Raw genomic sequence first — 20,421 nt, 5'->3', positions numbered from 1 at the left:
GCGGATGGAATAAGTCGAAATAACCCATAAAACCCACCTTCGTTACGGCACTTTCTATTCTTTTAGATGGTCCTGGGTCTCTGGATCATAGACTGCGCCACATGAAAGGAAAACACGTCCGAATTCAGCTGTAGTTGAGAGGTCTGCTTATCTTGATGCGCACTGCCTTCTCTGCTCAAGGCAGCGTTTCAGATCAGATTTCACATTCAGCTCAGACCAGCTGGGAGAGAGAGAGCGAGAGAGGGGCTTGTTTCTCTTCCCCTCTGATTCTGCTCTCGGTTGCGAGCTCATCAGCGCCAGAGAGCGTACAAAGAATTGGGTGTGCGCAATATCGCTCCGCGTCGGAATTTGCAAGGATTTTCCAGAATAGCGTGATTGACTCTGAGGTGAGGCAAAGAATTCGATCGGAAGAGATGGACGAGCAGCCGCGGTTGATGCACTCTCATGCTGGAGTAGGTATGGCTGGGCACCCCGGCCTGTCACAACATATGCAGGAAGCCACCGGAGGATCAGACGGCGATGGAAGAAAACAGGACATTGGAGACATTTTACAGCAAATAATGACGATCACAGACCAAAGTCTGGATGAAGCTCAAGCAAGGTAAGATTTTCGTGAAATGCCTCCATTGTCGACAGTAATAGTTTTCCACATTCATTCACTTACTATGTGCATTCAACAAGAAAAAAAAGTATCGCTTTTAAGATTTCCAGCTTAATTGATGGAACAGAATTACGCACAAGCACCCATCATCTCGCTCCAACCTAACAGATCATTTAAAACATATCATGACACTCGCTGCATATAACCTACATAAAATGTAAACTTTCAAGTACTCTTAATATTAGTTTTTAAAAGGGATGCAATTGTCTTATATAGGCTATTTTGCAAAAAGCCTACATGTTAATGCATTCGGGACAGCATTGCATTAAGGATGACAGCACGGCAATTAACCTTATCAATTTGACAAATATTACATCTCAAGTAGGTAATTCATGAATTTGTCTAAACGTAAATACTTGTGGCAACTATAACAACTTAAAGGTTGTTAGTTTCTCTCAGCCATTATAAAGGCTATTCTGAAAACAATCAATAGGCATAGGCTAGCCTGCTGTTTACAACGTGGCTGACCGAGAGCAGTCTGTCAGAATACCCTGAAACACTCTCTAAATAGACGAGAGATAAACCTCTAGTATTTGCTATTGTACATATATGAACATGCAGCTATAATTTGTAAGAAATAAAACAAAACCATGATTATTAGATAGTGCAGCGCCATTTTGTCCTAAATATAGAGGAACATATTTTGCATATTTCAAATGCATTATGCTATTTCTCAGTTTATAACCAGGTGACAAATAACCAAAATTATCATGACATTTCAGAGTATATATGCAACAGTGGTAACCTTTGGAGTTCATCATTTGCCTAATAAGCCACAATTCACTCAAACAATTGGTGTCTTTATGCAAGATAACTTCAACAATATCACATCAGCATGTGACAACCTCTCGGGCCATTTTGGTTCAAGTGTTCATAAACTTAAGAAAAGGCCAGCAAATCAATTGCATAAACTAGGCTAGTGTATTTAGATTTTTTTTTTTTTACAATGAACCTAATTTATGAAATACAGAATTATCATGATTGATTATCTTGTCTTTTACAAAATAGGAGCATTAAAGTGAAATTGTAATTTTACTCTATTTAGCTGTTTTAGAAATCATTATTTTTGTTCCAGGAAACATGCCTTGAATTGCCACAGAATGAAGCCTGCTCTCTTCAACGTCTTGTGTGAAATCAAAGAAAAAACAGGTAGGCCCATACTTTACTACTAATGACAACGCAATACAACTTTTTAGACTTCCAGGAGGAGATACAATTATATTTTGGATAAAAGGTAGAAACATCTTGTGGTTGGAATGGATTATGGTAGGTAAGGGGAAATTGCCCATTTATATCTGAATTCACATTGGATAAGTTGTTGCAGTTGGTTTTCTCAGTCACATAATACTGAAGAGAAATTGCCCAGTTATAACAGATGATGCACCTTTACACACTACAGTGTACCTTTAAAGACTCATGTTAAGTGAGTGAAATGGTTTGATGTTGGTTTAGATGTTGGAGAGTGTTGAGGTACACTACCATATTTGAATGGCTTTCCTTCCGTGTAAGATGTGTCATCTGCTGAATGTGTCCCATATAATTCATGTGTGACTCCCCACGTAGGCCTATGTGGGGAGAGAACATGCCACTAGAATAATTACAGTGCATAGGTTGCATAAGTCATTCCCAAACCCTTTTCCCTTTGACATTTTTGAAATTGGCACAGATAGTGTTCAGTGCTGTTCAGAATAATGGGGTGTGTATCGTGTCCTTTATATCCTGATCTAAGGCTGGTGTGGAGTGGGACTCCAGTAGATTTGCACTTGTAAGATATTGAGATGCTATCGCTGCGTGGCTTTAATGCAGATGGCCGCGCTTCCAGAGTATTTCACAGTCATTACTGCATGAGAGAAAATAGACTAGATAGAAGATAAAGGAGATTTCTTCTCTATTATCTCCTAAAGTTTCAGTGGCTCATGCTTCACTGCTGCGGAAGTGGTGTTCTACTGGTAGCCTGTTTATTTTCTTTCTTGTGTATGATTATGCTCTGGAATGATGTTTTCATTGAAGTTTAACCCCCCCCCCCCCCCCCCAAACCCTTTAGCCCTTGAGCCACATGTAGTTCAACCTGAATCGGCCACTGGCTCAGGAGAGCAGGAGGCCTTTTGAGGCCTGCAGGCACCCTCTACTTTGGCTGTTGTCTTGATTGTGGGGGTGGGGTGGGGGTGGGGGTGGGTGGGGGGGAGTGACACAGTTATGCATAGTGCTTTACTCCCCGGCGTTTCACTGAGTTCATTCAAAGTTCGGCTCCACACAGAGTACAAAGTAACTTGGACCTTTTCCTGGCTGTGCACCCTTGCTGTTCTCTCTCAGTCGACGACCTCTGAAAATCCCCAACGCGCAGCTCCCTCTGCTCCCACAGGAGAACGGGCACTTCTGCTTTGTGTTACACTGTATTTGGTGCATAATAACAACCCTGAATGCCTGTGCTCCGGTACACTGGGGATTCTGGTTCTGTTCCATAGAGGACACTGAAATGTGCCACAAGTCTCAGAAGGAACCATTTAGATTTTCCTGAAAAATAAAAATCCTTATTTAAATCTACCCGTGTAGAGTTGCTACAAAACTAGAAACTCAATGGAGCATTTTCCAACAGTTGACTAACTTAGTCTGGACTAACTGTTGAACTGCAAACTGTTATGTGGTCCCTCTATAGACTTGCTGCCAAAGTGTTAAAAAGATTAGGATGTAAAACTTGCTTTTCCAACACGTTTCCAGCCGTGCCCTGGTTCAGACAGGTTCTTAGTGTAGTAGCCATGTTCATCCTGGGAGCTCTGCTGGGTTTCTGTGTAAATAAAGCACAGAGCGCACGGCACAGAGCTGCCGTCCGCGTTACACACGTCGTCCTCTCTTTAATCTATTTAAGTGTTCCAAACGTACAGTATGAACGTTTCACATCCATTTGGCATATTTGGTCATCATTCTCTCACTACAATCACACTCATCAGCTTCTATGAGTTTTATCTGATGATACATGTATAATATCTAGGTATTGTTTTGTTATTTGGGGCACATTGCGTTCAACATAATCAAAACATACTGTATTTGTGATTTTCCGGAAAACTTTAAGGAAGTGTGTACCGGAATACATTTTGCCGTTAAATGAAAAAAGTTGCTTTTGAATGCTCGAGTAAAAAATCAGTGTTCTTACCAATACATGTACAGTATTACTCTGGATTTTGCAAACAGAACACTCCACATGTTCCACACCTCCATCTATGTTCTCCGGTACAGTAGAAGCACTGCTGTCCTCAGAGCAGCTGACAGCACCTGCAGGACAGAGGCAGAGCGCTGAGCCAGGCCTGAACTCCTGACCCCCTCTGTGTATTCTCTCTGGGATGCGGAGAGCGGTGCCCAGCAGACATATTGTACAGTATAAACAAGCACGATGGTGTGCTTACGCCCAGAGGAAAGGAAAAGGAAGGAACACTTTATTTAAACCCAGCCATCTTCTTTTTTTTTTTCTTTGCAAATACTGGATTCTTTTTTGTCTTGACTGCTTATAGTTTCATTCCAAGCATATTTTGGTTGTCTTTCTTCAGAAGGGGATTTCACTGTGTGTGTGTGTGTGTGTGTGTGTGTGTGTGTGTGTGTGTGTGTGTGTGTGTGTGTGTGTGTGTGTGTGTGCGCGCGCGCGGTTGCGTGTGCGTGTGTGTGTGCCTTGTCTGCCTCTCTGTTACTCTTTGTCTCTAATAGACAGTACGGTTTACACTTAACCCTATGGATCATCATGCTTGAGCCATTTGTTGCCTGAATTCTTAGTAGATTGGTGTTTTTGGTTTATAAGGTGTAAAAACAAAGTATTAGTTGAGTGCGTGTCTGTGTGAGTGCATGTCCCAGCAGTGCCCTCCCTGAGATATATTTATTATGAGAGGGCTTGGCACAGGAGACTTTCCAAAAATACATCCAAACAATTTGACTCCAATGCTATTAGGCAATGAAACCTTAACCTTTTGCTCACTCAAGTCATTTATAACTGTATATTCTCATATATCACATCAATGTGAGGCTGCTCTATGCAAACATTAATGTCTGATTCCACAATGTCCTATATTAAGATAACATACAGTAGTATGAAATGTAAATTCTAAGCTATTAGCATATTGGAATTACATTCTAGTATTCACTTACCTAAGGTCTCAATTATTTAAAATTGCAGTCCTATATTTAATGCCACATTGTCATTTCAGGCTATTCCTAGTTTTTTCTTCTCTCAGAACATCTGTTTTTCGGTTGGTGAAAAAAGCCTCTCCAGATAAGCAAATACTTGACAAAATTATTTAGAAAGTGATCTGACGTGCCCAGTGTAAACACTTCACCTATATCATAAATCTCCACCAGCGTCAAACAAAACCGCTCCTTGAGGTACTCAGTAAATATGCTGCTCTGACTCGCTGTTTAATTTTTTCCCTCCTCAACCTCAACAAAAGGCCAGTATTCTTGTGGCCTGTGTTTGAATAGTGTACGGTTTCACGCCTGGGGGATCCTCCATTTATAAAAATGACTAGCGGAGTGATGTAATGTTATTTTTTGAAGGGTGAAAATGGGGTGTTTTACAGAGGGCAGCAGGGTAATATTTGACGGGGTGAAATGAGCCAGATATCTGATTACTTGGGGTGTACAGTGTATTGAGTTGTCAGTCCATTCACATGCCTGGCATCTGCCTATTCTTACTCTGCACTCCACAGCATGTTGTCATGCAAACAGTTTACCTCAGCCGTCATGATCACCAAAAAGTTACAGCATTTGAACTTCGCAATCCAATACTGGCACAGTAATGTACACCAATTTGAATTTAGAGTGTTAGTTTTAGTTAATTGAGTATTTATACTCAGTGGTGCTTTTTTGTGAATGCGTTACTGTAAACTGGAAATCCATTGATTTGTACAGATAGGTTGTAGTGGAACTGGATTCTCTTTAAACAGTACCCTTTGTGTCCCTTCAGGAGCATGTCTTCTCCAACAAGAAACAGAGGCCTTTGTTCACCGCTAATGCAAACGTAAACTAGCAGTCTGAAACAGTTGATTCTGCGCTCTATCAACACGGGGCGGTGTGCGTGTCTGTTCACATCCAGTGTGTTGTGTCACAGCGCTGTGCTGCGCGTCCGCTCCCGTCTCTGTCTCCTGGCGGACGCGGCGTTGACGCTAATACATGCAGCTTTTGTCTCCCTTTCATCCCGGCTCCACTGTGCTGATGCAGCAGCCTTCTGAGGGGAGAAACGCCAAGCTAGCCTCCACAGCTGCTTCCCCAATCCCTCTGCTTCATCATCTCCCCTAAAGCAGGCACCAAAGCTTCATCTCCCCTAAAGCAGGCACCAAAGCTTCATTCTGCTCATGAAATCACAGCTCTGGCCAAACGGAAAAAATGTGACAATGAGCATTTTTGGATCAGCCATCATAAGGATTCACATTTCTTTTATGGGATATAGACTTACAGTATAGAGAGCAGAATCAGAAGAGGAAGGGGGAATTGGGCCTTATGGGCTTCCGTACTGCAATGACATGTCATCAGCATGCTTATGCTAGAGCACAACGTGGTTACTTTATAAATTATGCAATTTGTCAGTGGCCTAATTGATACATGTTAATCATATTAAGGAGCTTAATTATAGGAATGTTACTGTGATGTGATTTGGTAATTAACAGTGACATCACATTTGCAGGGAAATTGATCTAGTTATCCCATGATGAGTTGTTTCTCCTCTCATATTTCTATGTTATGCCAGTCATGACTAGATAAGAGCCGTGAGTTCAAGTCAGTTTATAGGAAATACAGATGCTGTTCATAAAATTCTCATTCATATCCAAAAATATTGAATAAACCAAGAATGGTAAATGGACTATACAGTGTAAGAATGGATTGTTGGGTGGCACAGCCTACAATTCTCCAGTCTGAAGTAACGGCAGAGTTCAATGCCTTAGATGGCGCTACGGCTGCCTAAATGTCACTGTTCTGGCTTTCAGCTTCTCTTTCCCTGGGTTTATTTATAATGGCGCCAATCCCTGTTGGTTTGGTTTGCATTTTCTCCCCGCGACCCTCTTTAATATGTTACGAATTTAATCAAGTCCGCAAATTTGCTATGTACATTAAATTGAACACGCAGTGGCACTTTCAAAATGCGGTTGCCATACCAACCCCCCCCCCACCCCCCCACCCCCAGGAGTTCATTTGCCTTAATGCAGGGCTCGGAATCTCATTTCCTCCCGTGTCCCCCGCTGTTTCGACGCAGGCGCCACCTCCAGGCTCTCACTGTACGTCTGAGAGAGAGAGAGAAGGATAGAGAGAGAGAGAGAGAGAGCCCGCGCTTCCTAACGCCGGGGCTGCCACAGAGGCAGGGAGAGAGAGGGGGGAGGGAAGGAGAGGCCTCTCTCCACGTAGTGGAAATGACACAAATTAATATACACTACTTAAACCAGACCAAGATTAATGGTTCTCTTTCGCTGCAGCTTAGTCCCACTGTCAGTCGCCTGGTGCTCGTTGGACAAAATCAACACTAATCAACATTTATTCCACTTTTGCCCTGGGCCCTCAGGAGTCTGGCGGGACTGCGTTGCACCCCCCCCCCCCCCGCCTCCCGCCCAGCCCGGCACCCCCCTTCCCACTCCGCCCCCCCCACCCCTCGTCTGTCTCGCTACGCTTTTCACCTCTCATCCAGCTCCTCCATACATCACCCTGCTCACGCCCGCTCGGCTCCACAAAGCAGAGCGTGCCCCCTCCCATCAGGACACATTACAGTCATGATAGATTTTCTCTTTTCATTTGCATCTGATATTTAACACTGGAAAGCAGTTGCTCTGTCACTTTACAGTACACCGAGTGTGCGTGTCTGTGCGTGTGTGTGTGTGCGTGTGTCTGTGTTTGTGTGTGTGTGTGCGTGTGTGTATTTTTGTCTTTCTGAGCAGTCAAAGATCTTATCTGTCCTCTTATCTCCTATTGCATTGTGAGAGGCAGCGTGTGTGTTATTGTGGATGCATTACAGTATGTGTGCGTATTTGAGGAGATTTTCCTGAAAGCAGCACTATGGATTCCTCTCCCCCATTACTGAGAAACTGAAAACCTCTCTCTGTCTCTCCCAAAAGGGTTTGTATTTCCCTCAGAGGAAAGAAGACAAGGCAATCACAGCTGCATATCTGTGTCCCCATTCAGAGAAACACAATATAATATCAATTTCGACAAAGTGATCAGATTATGATTCTACCGTTCATGCGAGTGCTGCCCTGGGTTTCGCTTTCTAGACCGAGGAGCCGCCTGCGTTTGAATGAAAGGGAATCATTGTACTGTAATACAGCAATGTTGTCAACCAATCTGCAGATGACATTAGATCACGGCAGACTTGGTCATCGCCGATGCAGATTGTGTTCAGTGACTTCTCAGTAGAAGAAGATAATTCTATATAGAGCCTCTCCCTGCAGCTGAAACAGCTGAACTATCCTTGGTGAAGGTTCGCTCTCTATGCAAATAGCTGATAATTAGCCAAGCTAATGTATGGAGGTAATCAGCTGCTGTTGCTCATTACTTCTCCTTGTCTCCCCACTGGGTCATTCTGACAAAGCGCTCAGAGGGGCGGTTATTCACAGACACGCCTGGGAGGGATCCGGGTCCCGAATTCACACTTAATTCACGAAACAAAAGAATCCACCCAGATCAGTGAATAATAGGAAACGTAATTTCCCGCGCGTTACTTATTGCAGATGGATATCCAGTATCCTGTATCCCTCCCCAAAAAACCCCAACAGGACCAAGACACGACCCGTGCCGGTCTCTCTCTCGCGTGATCACGGACGCCACACCGCCAAGGTGTTGTCGTGTGCCACCGACTGGCGGCGGTGTTGGAATGCCACCGAGCGCAATGGCAGCTCCGCGTCTCAGGTGCCAATCTGCAGAGCCCGAAATAAACCGGCCTGCCGCGTGGCAGTGGGGGGAAAAACCGAGAAGGAGCATGTTGGGCTCCGTGCCCCCTGAAAGGAAACAAATGTTCCGGAGCAGAGCTGAGGGGAGGTTTTGGACGGCTTCCCAGCAGCAGACACCAGTGACACGTTGGGTGGGTGGGGGGTTGGGAGGGGGGGCTGTGCTGGCACGGAGGTGGTGGGGGGGAGGGGTGCTGTAGCATCAGCAGGGGGTCAGGGTGAGGCTGGCACAGGAGACACGCCCGCTATCGGCCTGAGCCCATACATTCACTGGGGGCATTTCACATGCGCAGAGGGGGGAAAGGTTCATACTGTAGGTTCGTTGTTTGGCACATGTCTGGTGGTAGGTATTTCAGCTGTAGGCAGATACAGATGACTCGTATGTATCCTCGAGATCATCTTGAACCACGCCTGAAAGAGAGACGCGGATGTCCTTTCTCAGACACCGTAGTGTCAGCACTAGTTAGCTATATTGCGCTGTTCAGTACTACTGTATTGTTGGCCAGTAATAATTATAACAAATGTACCGCCGCTCTGTCAGTATGGCCTTGGACCAAATAAAAAGTCTAAATTCATAGACCAAACAAACAATTATTAAACGTTTGTTTGAATGTTTTTTTTTAACAGGCCTGTACCTAGAGCTCAGCATAGTGTAAAAAGCTGTTGCCTGATTGCATTTCCCCTCAACCACCAATTCCATTTCACCACTGACTTGTTAGAGACTTCTGACAGCTCTTTGTGATCCACAGAGAGCCTTTTCCAGAAATAGTTGTGCTCGCTGCAGTTAGTCCACGTCCTGTTCTATAAATGGCTGTGATCTTCCTGCGGTTAGAGCAGTACACCCAAGAACACCCTCGGTGGGGGGTGCTTTCAACAACGGATGGACGATTGATAGCCCGAGTCACATTCAAACTTCCTGGTTGGAGAGGCTTTGTGGTGTGGCGTGACAGGTCGTACGCAGAGACACTTGGCTCGTCTCCAGGTTCGCGGCCCATCGCGGGCCCTAGTTTTCCCGGGGCATGCGGCCTTGAGTGTGTGGCTCCTGTTAGATCTCGGTCTCGCTCCAGCGCCAGAGCTGGCACGGCATTTTTATGACCGGAGGCTTGAACCCCAAGGTGGGAGTCAGAGAGTCTGAAATGGAGGTTGAGCTCTACGCCACATGACGACGGTAGAAGGGCTAATCACACAGACAAAGGAAATTACTTCTTTCCCTGGAGAAAAAGGGAGGGAGCGATAGAGAGGGATCTATGTGAATCGGCTGAATGAGTCAACTGCATGATATCGTACCCTAATCAAGGACGTATAATGCCTGTACACTAAATGTGAAATCAGTGCACTGGAAAGCTAATTAGGATGAAGTTGGCATGTGATTTTGGAGCTGTGGTATTTCCTATGGTACTGTATTTTGTCAAAAGACCACATGAATGGTAAATGGACTGCACTTGTAAAGCGCTTTGGATAAAAGGCCTATTTAATGGCCTCTCATTCACCCATTCACACACACATTCACACACCAATGGCGGCAGCTGCCATGCAAGATGCTAGCCCTCTCATTGGGAGCGATTTGGGGTTCAGCGTTTTGCCCAAGGACACTTCGACATGTGGACAGGAGGAGTCGGGATTCGAACCACCAACCCTACGATCACTGGACGACCCACTCTACCTCCTGAGCCACAGTGATGACACGTGACACGTGATGACACATGACACATCACACATGCTGTGACAGTTTTGTAGCTTTTCATGTTCAATGGGATTTGTCTAAAATCTGTATAATTGCATTGAGGGAAGAACTGAAATCAATCCTGTTATTTTTTTAATCTATAGAAGGTGTCAGTTGACTATATTATCGTTGGTAGTTCCCCTGAAATTCATATTGCCTCTGCGATGTTTCCCATTTTTGCTCTAAAGAGATTGTGTTGACAATTTTAATATTCTGACAACAGAGGCGAGATAAAGAGGCTTTAGGAGTTTGGGGGATAGTGTAACCTTGATAAAATGCTCATCTCAATGACGTTGATTTCCACCATCCATCTTCATCGGATAGGAAGTATGCAAATGGCGCCGTCGTCTGGGAGTACAGTACGCCGCTGTTAAATGGGCCATTTCAAATGTTCTGTGTACCATGCTGGCGTCCAAATTTGCCACCATCCAATTCCGTACGTGTCCAAGCGATCTCCTCTCTCCTCTCACACACCCTCGCTCTTTTTTTACTTTATCTTCCTCTCCATCTCTATCTTGGTTGTGTCCTCTCCCTCTCTCTCTCTCTACCCGCCTTTTCTCTCCTTACCCCCCCATCACTCTGTCTTTTTCTCTCCTCACTCCCCCCCCCCCTCTCTCTCTCTCCTTGCTTGCCTTACAAATTAGAGATACAGCACAGTGTCAGAACGGGTGCTCATGAAATATTAACAGCCGCATTCCTCTTCATCTTTAACTATGTCAGCACATGCTGCCGAGCAGTTGGTTTGTGCGCCTTCATCTGTTTTGATTCCGGCTATTACGAGGCCATTGTCTCCCACGACTGTACAGTATATATCCTCTTCCGGCGATCGGTGATAAAGCTTTAACATTACATTCTCACTCGTTCTCCCTCCTAGTATGTTCTGGTCGGAATCTCGTATATCTTGTTGAAATCTCGTATATCTTGAATTGGTGAAAGCCTCCAAGCTGGTGGAGCAGAGTGTTTGCCCTGTCCATATCTCTTCATTTGAGCATAGTAAATTATCCAGCGTGTCCTCGTCGTCACGGCTGAGACATGTGAGGAGGAAGAGCAGGCTAACACCAGCACATCAGACGTCACTTCTGTTTACTTACCCATCTGATAAACGTGGTCTCAAACGGTCGCCTGTTCTATAGGCTGCTTGTGATCTTAGATAGGTGTTTATTGGAATGTTTATGGCCGTAGTGTATCCTTTTATGAGAAAGGTAAGAAAACTGTACACATACTATATGGGTAGCTAGTCGTTGTTAAAATGTCTCCGTGATGGGCTAGCATTGAACAGATGGCATTTGACAGATCATTTTGGCCATAACCTTTAATGGCCATGATAAACAAGTATATGGGCCCAATTAAAAGTTGAGCATGCATGAGAGCAATCAGCAAATATTACCCAGCATAAAGGACGAGCTGGCGATCGTCGGAAGAATTGTTCCCCGCATCGATGTTGTTGGCGGCGGTTTGGAGAAGGCTTGGACTTAACAGATTTATTTTGCACATGCTAAGATGATTGATTTGGCTCCTCCAATTTATCTCCTCGGCCTGTGACGGGTCTCGGAGCACATTTGCCTCAGTGGGGGCGGGGAATGGCCTCTTCGCCCGCCTTTCTGCGGGATGGCCACTATAAAGATGGAGCTGTCAATCACTGATGGGCCTCTCAAACCTGGAGAGCATTCTCTGCTCTGATGGAGAGCCTGGATGGAACAATGACTTCTGCTGCCGCGACTGCATTTCTCTGATGCCTGTCTCACTTCGGGTTATTCATTCAATAGATTCATAATTCATAATATGAATGTTGCACAATGTCTGGCTAAGGTTGGTGAGGGGATTGATATGGATGATTGAGCTACCACACACTCATTCTAATCCAGTACTCCATTTTGACCAAAGTAATATTCTATGGCACAAGATTGTGACTTGTTCCCCTATCAAAAGGCATATTTGGAAACAATGTTCTACGTGCGTTCCCCCCCGTATCAGTGAGAAATGTATACCCCGACTGACTTGTTCGGCTATGCAAAACAAAACAAATCAAATCACACGCTACGATGACGCTGCAGCCTAGAAAATATTGTGTCTGTGATTACTGTGTTTCTGTAAAAGCGCAATAAACAGAGAAAAAAAGAGTTAATGAGGTGTGTCCTCCTCTTATCATGTGTGGACGGGGTCTTCCTCTCCTCCCAGCTAATGATGACGCGTGGCCCAGGTAGCTGTCTGCAAAGCATGATTAATTAAAAGGAAAACTAGGCCAATTTGTCATATCCACTGGCTGTGGTCAGGGTGCAGGCCTGGGCTGCCTTAGCGTCCCACTCCTCACATATCCAGCCGCCACCAACCAGTGTTGTTGCTAATGTGCGCTTCAGCTGCACATACACAAAAAACAAAGAGATCTTGTCCGTCCTGGCGCTACGGTAAGCAATTCTCATCAAATCCACGTCGTCCGTGAAGACGCCTGAGACAAAGTCAGCGGCCTCAGAAGGAGGGTTATCAGCAGCTCTCGTTTGAACGTCTTAACACTTGCCTGGTAACAATTAGGACAGGTCTGCCAGGTCACACAGAGACGGCTGTGTGTAACGTATGGACCAGAGACGAGATGTCAAAATGGAGAGCGGTATCTCCCGAATTGCCAGGCCGGGTGGGGGCTGAGAGGCTAACAGGCTGGCTCTGGGATGTCTGCCCATTTCAGCTCACTGGAGGGTTTTGGAGGACACGCAGACCCTGCTGACAAAGAGGGGAGCGAAGCCACTTGACAAGGGGAAGGGTGAAGGCTGGCGTATTTTTAGGGCCACACCTTTGTAAAGGTTTAGAGTATTTCTGTGAGACCTGCGATCTATTTCCGTGAGTGGAAGCAGTGCTCTGCAGGCCCCCAAGCCCGGCCTGTTAGCTATGGAGAAGGCTTGTTTGTCTTGGACGGCAGGGTAGCGTAGCCTAGCGCTCAGCACGCAGCCTGGACCTCGTCACCGGCCCTGTCATCTCTGTCTCAGGTCTGTCCCGACAGCCAGGCCAGCTTTGGCCCCTGCGTCACAAAGGGGGGAAGGGAGGGGGGGGGGGGTGAGACAGGACCCCCCTCCCCCACCCCCTCGGTCGTCCAGGCAGATGCCTGCCGCGACGGCGCCACACATTTGAAACTGAGCTACTTGGAAAGAGGGCTGATCTCCGTCGCCCATTCACAGACACCATAGCAGGAGACGCCGGAGGTCAGCCATTGTCTGCGTTGACTGCTCATGTCAGATATGGAGCATCAACAACAGGCAGAACATACTCACTGACCGGCTGACCGATTGACTGGCTGACTGATTGACCGGTTGGCCTTATTTTGTCTATGTAGGAATTTGGTTTCAAAAAAGGCTTTACACCCAGGTATAATCGGTGGCATAGATATTGCACGATGTAAATTTCCCCATCTCCTTGACAGTCTTCAAGACCAGTCTTATGGACGCTGTATTCCATCTTACTGGTGACTGTGATGGTAATCCCAGTCTCAAGCAAATAGTGACATTGTGGAAACTGCCAGTGGAAGGCACTTAAGCTTGGCAGTCCGATTCGTCAAATGGACACCAAGTGCATGAATTTAGATATTTATTTTTTGTAACTTTTTTTGGAACCCGTCTCTTTCTAAGGAGGGACAAGCACCCTCAAAAGATTAACGTTTTAGAGGCAATTTATGTCCACATTTGCCTGCTGTTCTAACTGCCAGTGCATGACACTTTTATTCAAAGAGGTGACATGAAATACTGGGCATCAAAATGACTAATGCCCCCCCCCCCCCCCACTCACACACACACACACACACACACTCACATCTTCCTACTCTGTGGCTACTACGACCATTTGCCCCACCACATATTATTTTAGGAGTCCTTTGAATTGATCTGTGGTGTGGTGGCTAGACAAAGATCGCTGTATATTTAATGCCCTTCACCAGGCACATTAAGATTTCAGTTTGAATGGTGGATCTGTGACATAAATTATTAAATTGAAGCCGTGTATCTGAATGTTGCCGGGGCGGAAAGCGGTGGATATTTTTTAACGAAGAGGGTGAGACGTGAAGCCTGGTGAGGATCAATGACGGAGTGTTTGCATGTATACAGTACACACTCGCAAGCGCACGCCACACAGACGCGTACGCCCGTGCGCCATCAATCCCAATTTAAGTGCCAGTAAGAAAACAGAAGAAGTAGAAGAAAGAAAGAAAAAAAAAGTATCCCCAGGAAATATTGTTTGGGTCCGTAAGCTGTCTGGTGTGATCTTAGAGGCTGAAGGTCTTCGGCCCAAATGACTCTGTCCCCTCAGCCTCTCCTGTCAGGGCTGACAGTCCTCATGTTTATTTCATGGTGCGTCTGGCCCGTCTCCTTTCCCTATCCTCCCATGTCATTAACGCGGCTAGCAGGACCCTGCAGTGGGGCTCCTAATGAATTCCACTGCGGCTGCTCGCTCCCCTCCTCGTTACCCCAGCTCAAGGTGTCAAATTAAAACAGCCTGGGAAAGCAGAGAGAGAGAGAGAGAGGGAGCGCTCAGTGCATGTGTGTGTATGTATGTATGTTTGTATGTGTGTGTGTGGGTTTGTTTGTGTGTGTGTGTGTGTGTGTGTGTGTGTGTGTGTGAGGGGGGGTTGTTTGTGTGTGTGCATGTGTGAGTGTGAGGGTAGGGGGGGGGGGGGGGTTGTTTGTGCGTGCGTGTGTGTGTGTGTGTACACACCCTGACATTGTTTAGGGTGCCGGCTGCGTCCCGCGGGGGCGGGCTGGAGAGGGTGTGTCCAGGCTGCTGACCAGTGGGGAGGGCAGCGTGGCGGAAGGAGGAAGAGAGGATCGTCTCTGTGTGGAAGGAGGAAGAGAGGATCGTCTCTGTGTGGACTGAGAGACTGAAGGAAAGAGAATCAGGAGTTGGGTGTGTTTCCCGGGAACAGACAGCACACATCTTTAATGCAGGAGCCACACAAGCTGCATGCGACTCCGCTGAGCATCAAAAGCAACACGAGAGATGTGAGACAGCCATGCCATTACCTACAGTACACTACAGTACAGTGGCGCTTGTTCAGTAGTCAACCCAGTTTTAACCTCACCTTTATTTCTGCCCCCCTGCACTTATCGTCACAGTCATTTGACGATGAAAAGCAGCTAGTTGTGTCCAACAGTTGTGTGTCTCAGATAGTTATGCAAATTAAATCATCAGCAATAAGTGTGCCGGCGTAATTGCTAATTGTGGTTATTTAGTTGTCATTGTGATGAGCGTAACCAGGGTAGATGTGCAACTGAGCTCTGAGTAAGTGGAGCAGCATGCATTCTCACTCAAACGTGGATGTGAAGGTTATAGAACAGCGTTACCTCTAGGGAGCTAGCACCCCGTTACTGTACAGGCTGGAAAAGGGCTATTGTTGCAATATCAGTTAGAGAATTGGTCTGATATTTGTAAAAGTAAGTGCACTGTGCATTGTGATGGGGTGGCTATCTCTGGCCCTCGTGTTTGCTAAATGAGGCTAGCGCTGGGATGTCTTTGGAACATTTCCCTGCGGAGTTCCACTCAGAAAATGACCGCAGAGATGTTGGGGCGTCTGAAGAGACGAGCCCTCCCTGTGTGTGTGTCTCTCTCTCTCTCTCTCTGTCTCTCTCTCTGTCTCTCTCTCTCTGTCTCTCTCTCTCTCTCTCTCTGTCTCTCTCTCTCTCTCTCTCTCTCTCTCTCTGTCTCTCTCTCTCTGTGTGTGTCTCTCTCTCTCTCTGTCTCTCTCTCTCTGTCTCTCTCTCTCTCTCTCTGACAGCACCAGCAGATGGAAAATGGTGTCAATCAATTCATCAGTGCAGCACAGGCTCCACTGGGAGGAGAGCTGGGGGCGTGGTAAAGACCGCCCGGAGGCGGAGCAAAGCAAATGATGATGTCTCTCTGCTGTGTGGAGGTGGAGGGGTTTGGGGGGGGGGGGGTGCGTGCACCTAGGAACCACATACAGTACTGAGGGGTAGACCTCTGAGGCTACCGCACTACTACCACCACAGTGTAGCAGGATGGCTTGGCCTCAGCCTCGGGGCGGACGGTATATGCGCAAGATGACAAGATGGCCATGCTGTATCTTGGCAAGAGGGGAGGCTATTAACTGTAGCTGTGTGTCCAATGCCTGTGACAGATAAGACCCTCCACCCCAGTGCCTCACTGGTAACCAGTGGACATACCACCCAGGCTACCAGTGAGGCAGGGGATCAATGTATTACAGTACATAGGTGCCACGGATCACCTTGGCCCATGCCCATGGCTTGTTAGACTAAAGGAATGTGCCGCGTTAATTACAGATACGCGAGAATCCTCGAATGGGCCGGGTTCCTCACATTAGGAGAGATTTGCGGAAACAGCGGCGTAATATATTTTAATTAAGGATTAATTAAAAAATAATGGGGTTTTCATTTTGCTTGGCAGACTGGGTGCGGATGCGATGCCGGCGCCCGCTGCTCCGAGCTCATCAATGGAATATTGAGCGCCATGCTAGCTTCACCGGAGCTGGGGGGGGGGGGGGGAGCATCTTAAGGTCTCCTAAAAACGGCCCCCCATTTCCCTCGTAGAGCCCCCCCCCCCCCCAACAACAACAAAAAAACAAATTTACGGTGAGAGGGAGTGGCCCTGCTTTGGCTTAATTAAATTCCCCCCCCCCCCTCTCCCTCTCTCTCTCTCTCTCTCTTTCGGTTGGCAGAGCAGCAGAGTGGCTCCGAGACACGGAACACTAGTTGTGCTGGCAATTATGTTAATGGGATGCTATTAGGCCATGATGCTGTATGAGCGATCGGGGAGGGGAAGAGGCCCGGCGGCGGAGGACGATAACGGCGAGCGTGCGCCTCGTTGATACCGCTCCAGCAGGATCATTTGCATAATGAACCCTCCCCACTAACGAGGGGTGTGGCCTTGGCTCCGAGCTAGTCAGGAGGAAGCACAGGAGAGTCACAGCGTGTGGCGAGCCCACAGCGGAAGCGCAATGTGACGTGCGCGCACACAAAAAAAAAGATTCATTGGTGGGTTCACTGCTCGTTGCAAAACACATTTGGGCAAGAACGTAATACAAACTGTAGAATGTGCTTTTCCTGTCGGTGCCTTTCTTGCGTGGGGGGGTGGGTGGGTTGAGGGGGGGGGGGGGGTGAAACCGTTACCATTTATCTAGACCTCGCAATGTTGGGGCTAATATGTGTCGGGTGGTGGCACATCAAGAACTACAAGCTGGTATATTGTTGTGGCTGGTGAGACACGCACAAGCGCGCGCGCACACACACTGTATATTTACTCCCATGGTGCATCAGTGAGACACTGTTATATATATTTATAACCATGAATGAATTTGAATTTGAGATATTCTGAAGCATTCATAAGCAGCATGCATATGAGGGAAACCCCTGTGGATTCTTGCCGGGGCAGAAATAAAAGGATACAGAAGAGGGGATGCTCTTATTCACATTGCTCTGTTTTTTTTCCCACATATTCGGAAGCCCTTCTTTTCTCTGTCATATCAATACTCTCTGAGCCAATGTGCTGATGTTATTGATCTCAACCTTCACAATTCATTATTAATTTGATAGTGCTGCGCTGCATCTTTATTTATGCGTCTCTCCCCGTCCTTGGCTGTCTTGATGTATTATTTGTGCATAGCTGTGTGTCCACACTGCGTGTGTGTATTTTCCTGCGGTAAGGCCTGTCATCTTTAGACACAGCCTCAGGATTTGATCAGAAAGATCCCGGGAGGCCCAAGGGGAGACATTAAACACCCAGAATGCCCCCCAGGCTTCTCTCCCGCCTCCTCTCTCCCTCGCCGAACCTTTCATTCTCCCTTAATGAGAATTCCTCCTAATTATTTCAGTGGCTGGAGCGTGGGGACACAGCCAGAGTTAGATCCCCTGCGCTCGGACGTGACTGCTATGCTGATGAAGGCGGGGGATCAATAATTTAGGCCCCAGCCTTAATGGCGGGGTGAGGGAGAAACCGATACATCTGAGTCAGAGATTACATTTTAAAGGCACAGCCAAGATCAAGTGAAACAGGCCGAGGCTAACAGCGCAAGCACAGGCCGTATATGTTTGCGGTAAAAGCGAGACATCTGCGCTGGCTGGAATCCCCGTTGCGCTAATGTAGTCTTTATCTTAAGTGCTCGCTAACTTAACTGTCATCTTCCCATGCTCTGGACGTATTAAACTGTGGCGGTCGCGAACGTCACGTTGGATAAGCGTGTCAGCCAGATGACTTGCGTTAAAAGTCGATGTAAATATATTTGATTTTTTGGGAACATGACTATTGACTTAACCCAGCCTCAGCTCTGTGGTGACTAATGGTCCACTGAGCATTTTCAGGTCGTCTCCCTTAAGAGGATGCACACATAATGTTTAAGTATAGAGAGGCCGGGCTTTGTGACCCCCTCCACACACACACACCCTGGGGAGACATCCATGCATCTTTTAAAGGTTCTCCTCTACATCAGGAAGGCCTGGCCCGAGTACCCTGCAGTCTCTCCCTACATTATTAAAGATCGGATTCGGCTCTCTGTTTTAACTTATCCTTGGAAAAAGAGGAGAGAGAGACACACGCACAGGACAGTGGCGTAGCCCTCGCCAAACCTCACTTCCCTCCAACGCGGATCCCCACAGAGAAGAGAGCCGGTGACAATTTTCCATCACTTTCTCCCTCCCGCTTATTGGGAGATCCTATTTTTGTTGGAAACTTGGAAGGGGTTGTGCAACATCCATATGGGTTTCATATTGCAGACGTTCCTCTCTTCAAACAGAATGATGCATTGTGGGCTGCACTGCAGTTTTCCATCACGGCGAGCACTGTCACTGGATGTCAGGGAAAAAAAAACGTCTGCGTGCAAACAATTAAACAGGGGACACATTTGCACATGATGTTGCCTTTGATTGATGCGCGAGAGCTGCGGTTTGAACCCTAATGAAGTCCAAATGGCCCTGATTGAAACGTTACTTATTGACTTGACAAACTAACATTAACAACAGACGCCATTGTGCTCCGTCCTGCTGACTATGGGGGAGAGATAAATGAATGATGGGGAAACCAAAACATGAGACAGGATCCCACATTATTTTCCGTCATTATTTTCAATATTGTAAGATGTAATTATGTTGTGGATGTGTTGAGCCTGGAGGATATAGGAATCTTTCTTGCTTTGATCTGATGTCATTGTTTATTTTTTCATTAAGGCTGTGGGTGGTTCTTACAAATTCAAAACCCCACTGGCTGAAGAAAACAACAGTCATATAAACTCCATCCATTGACTATCCGAATTGTGGCTGTCACTAATTGCAATTAAGTTTTGATATCATTGATGTAATACTGTAGTTGGTCTGAGGTCACAGCTCTCAGACTTGTGGCAAGATTGAGCTGCAGTTTGATTGAGGAACAGCCCGATGCCTCTCTTGACTGAATTATGGTGGCAAACTGACGTGTTTTAATGATTGTTCCATGAAGCTACCAATGAATATGAATAAACTCTTTAATAAAAACCAACATGTACTACAGTTAGTTGACAATTTGAAATGCACTCAAAACAGTTGTTCGCTACATTGAACGTGGGAGAACAGTAATTCAATCGTCCTCCCCTAACATAAATATCCCCATCTTCTGGCAGAAGACAGAGGATTAGCACTGTTTAACAGACACCATACTGTAGAGTTATTCAGAATCTGCAACCAATCAACGCGACACTCCAAGTGGTTTGTTCAATTAAAGATGTGTTCATCTTTGATTGCTCCCCCATCATGGTTGTTGTTCGCTATGTGTTCTGGAGAGTTCTGGAGAGTGTGGTGGTGGGGATACGTGTGTGGTAGCGTGTGTCTACAGCCTTATGCAAGCCCCATTCATTTTTCATCAGATGGTTTCATCCACTCTGGTAGGAAATGCAAATGTGTATTCTCATCATCGTATTTACCATTGAGGGATGCGAAGAACGAGCGCGAGCTCAACATCAGCCATATGGAGCAGCGAGAGCAGCGACACTCTGAAATGGATGGATGGAATGCAATGGGATCCTGCTATCTCCCTGCACAGACAAGACTATAAAAAGCTAGGATGAGCGTTGAGCTTCTCCTGAACATCCCTCCCTTCGTGAAAATCAGCCTCGTGCCACTTCAGACTCGTCCGTCCTGAGACAGTAATCGTCGCCG

The 20,421-nt window shown here is 46.5% G+C and overlaps 1 protein-coding gene across 3 annotated transcripts in view; it reads left to right on the top strand.

Annotated features, from left to right (window-relative positions):
- Positions 1-413: 413 nt before the first annotated feature.
- The window catches only part of pbx1b (pre-B-cell leukemia homeobox 1b), a gene marked incomplete at its 5' end in the record, with an annotated part of 49,558 nt that continues 29,550 nt past the window's right edge, over positions 414-20,421 (top strand). For all 3 annotated transcript variants that reach the window (XM_084443941.1, XM_084443942.1, XM_084443940.1), the window contains 2 exons: positions 414-601; positions 1,737-1,810. In XM_084443941.1, the coding sequence (XP_084300067.1) occupies positions 414-601; positions 1,737-1,810 (262 nt within the window). The remainder of the gene's footprint in view (positions 602-1,736; positions 1,811-20,421) is intronic.

This window comes from Borostomias antarcticus (genome assembly GCF_949987555.1).
Source record: "Borostomias antarcticus genome assembly, chromosome: 10".
Taxonomy (NCBI): domain Eukaryota; kingdom Metazoa; phylum Chordata; class Actinopteri; order Stomiiformes; family Stomiidae; genus Borostomias; species Borostomias antarcticus.
This window is presented reverse-complemented; position numbering and strand designations above follow the sequence as displayed.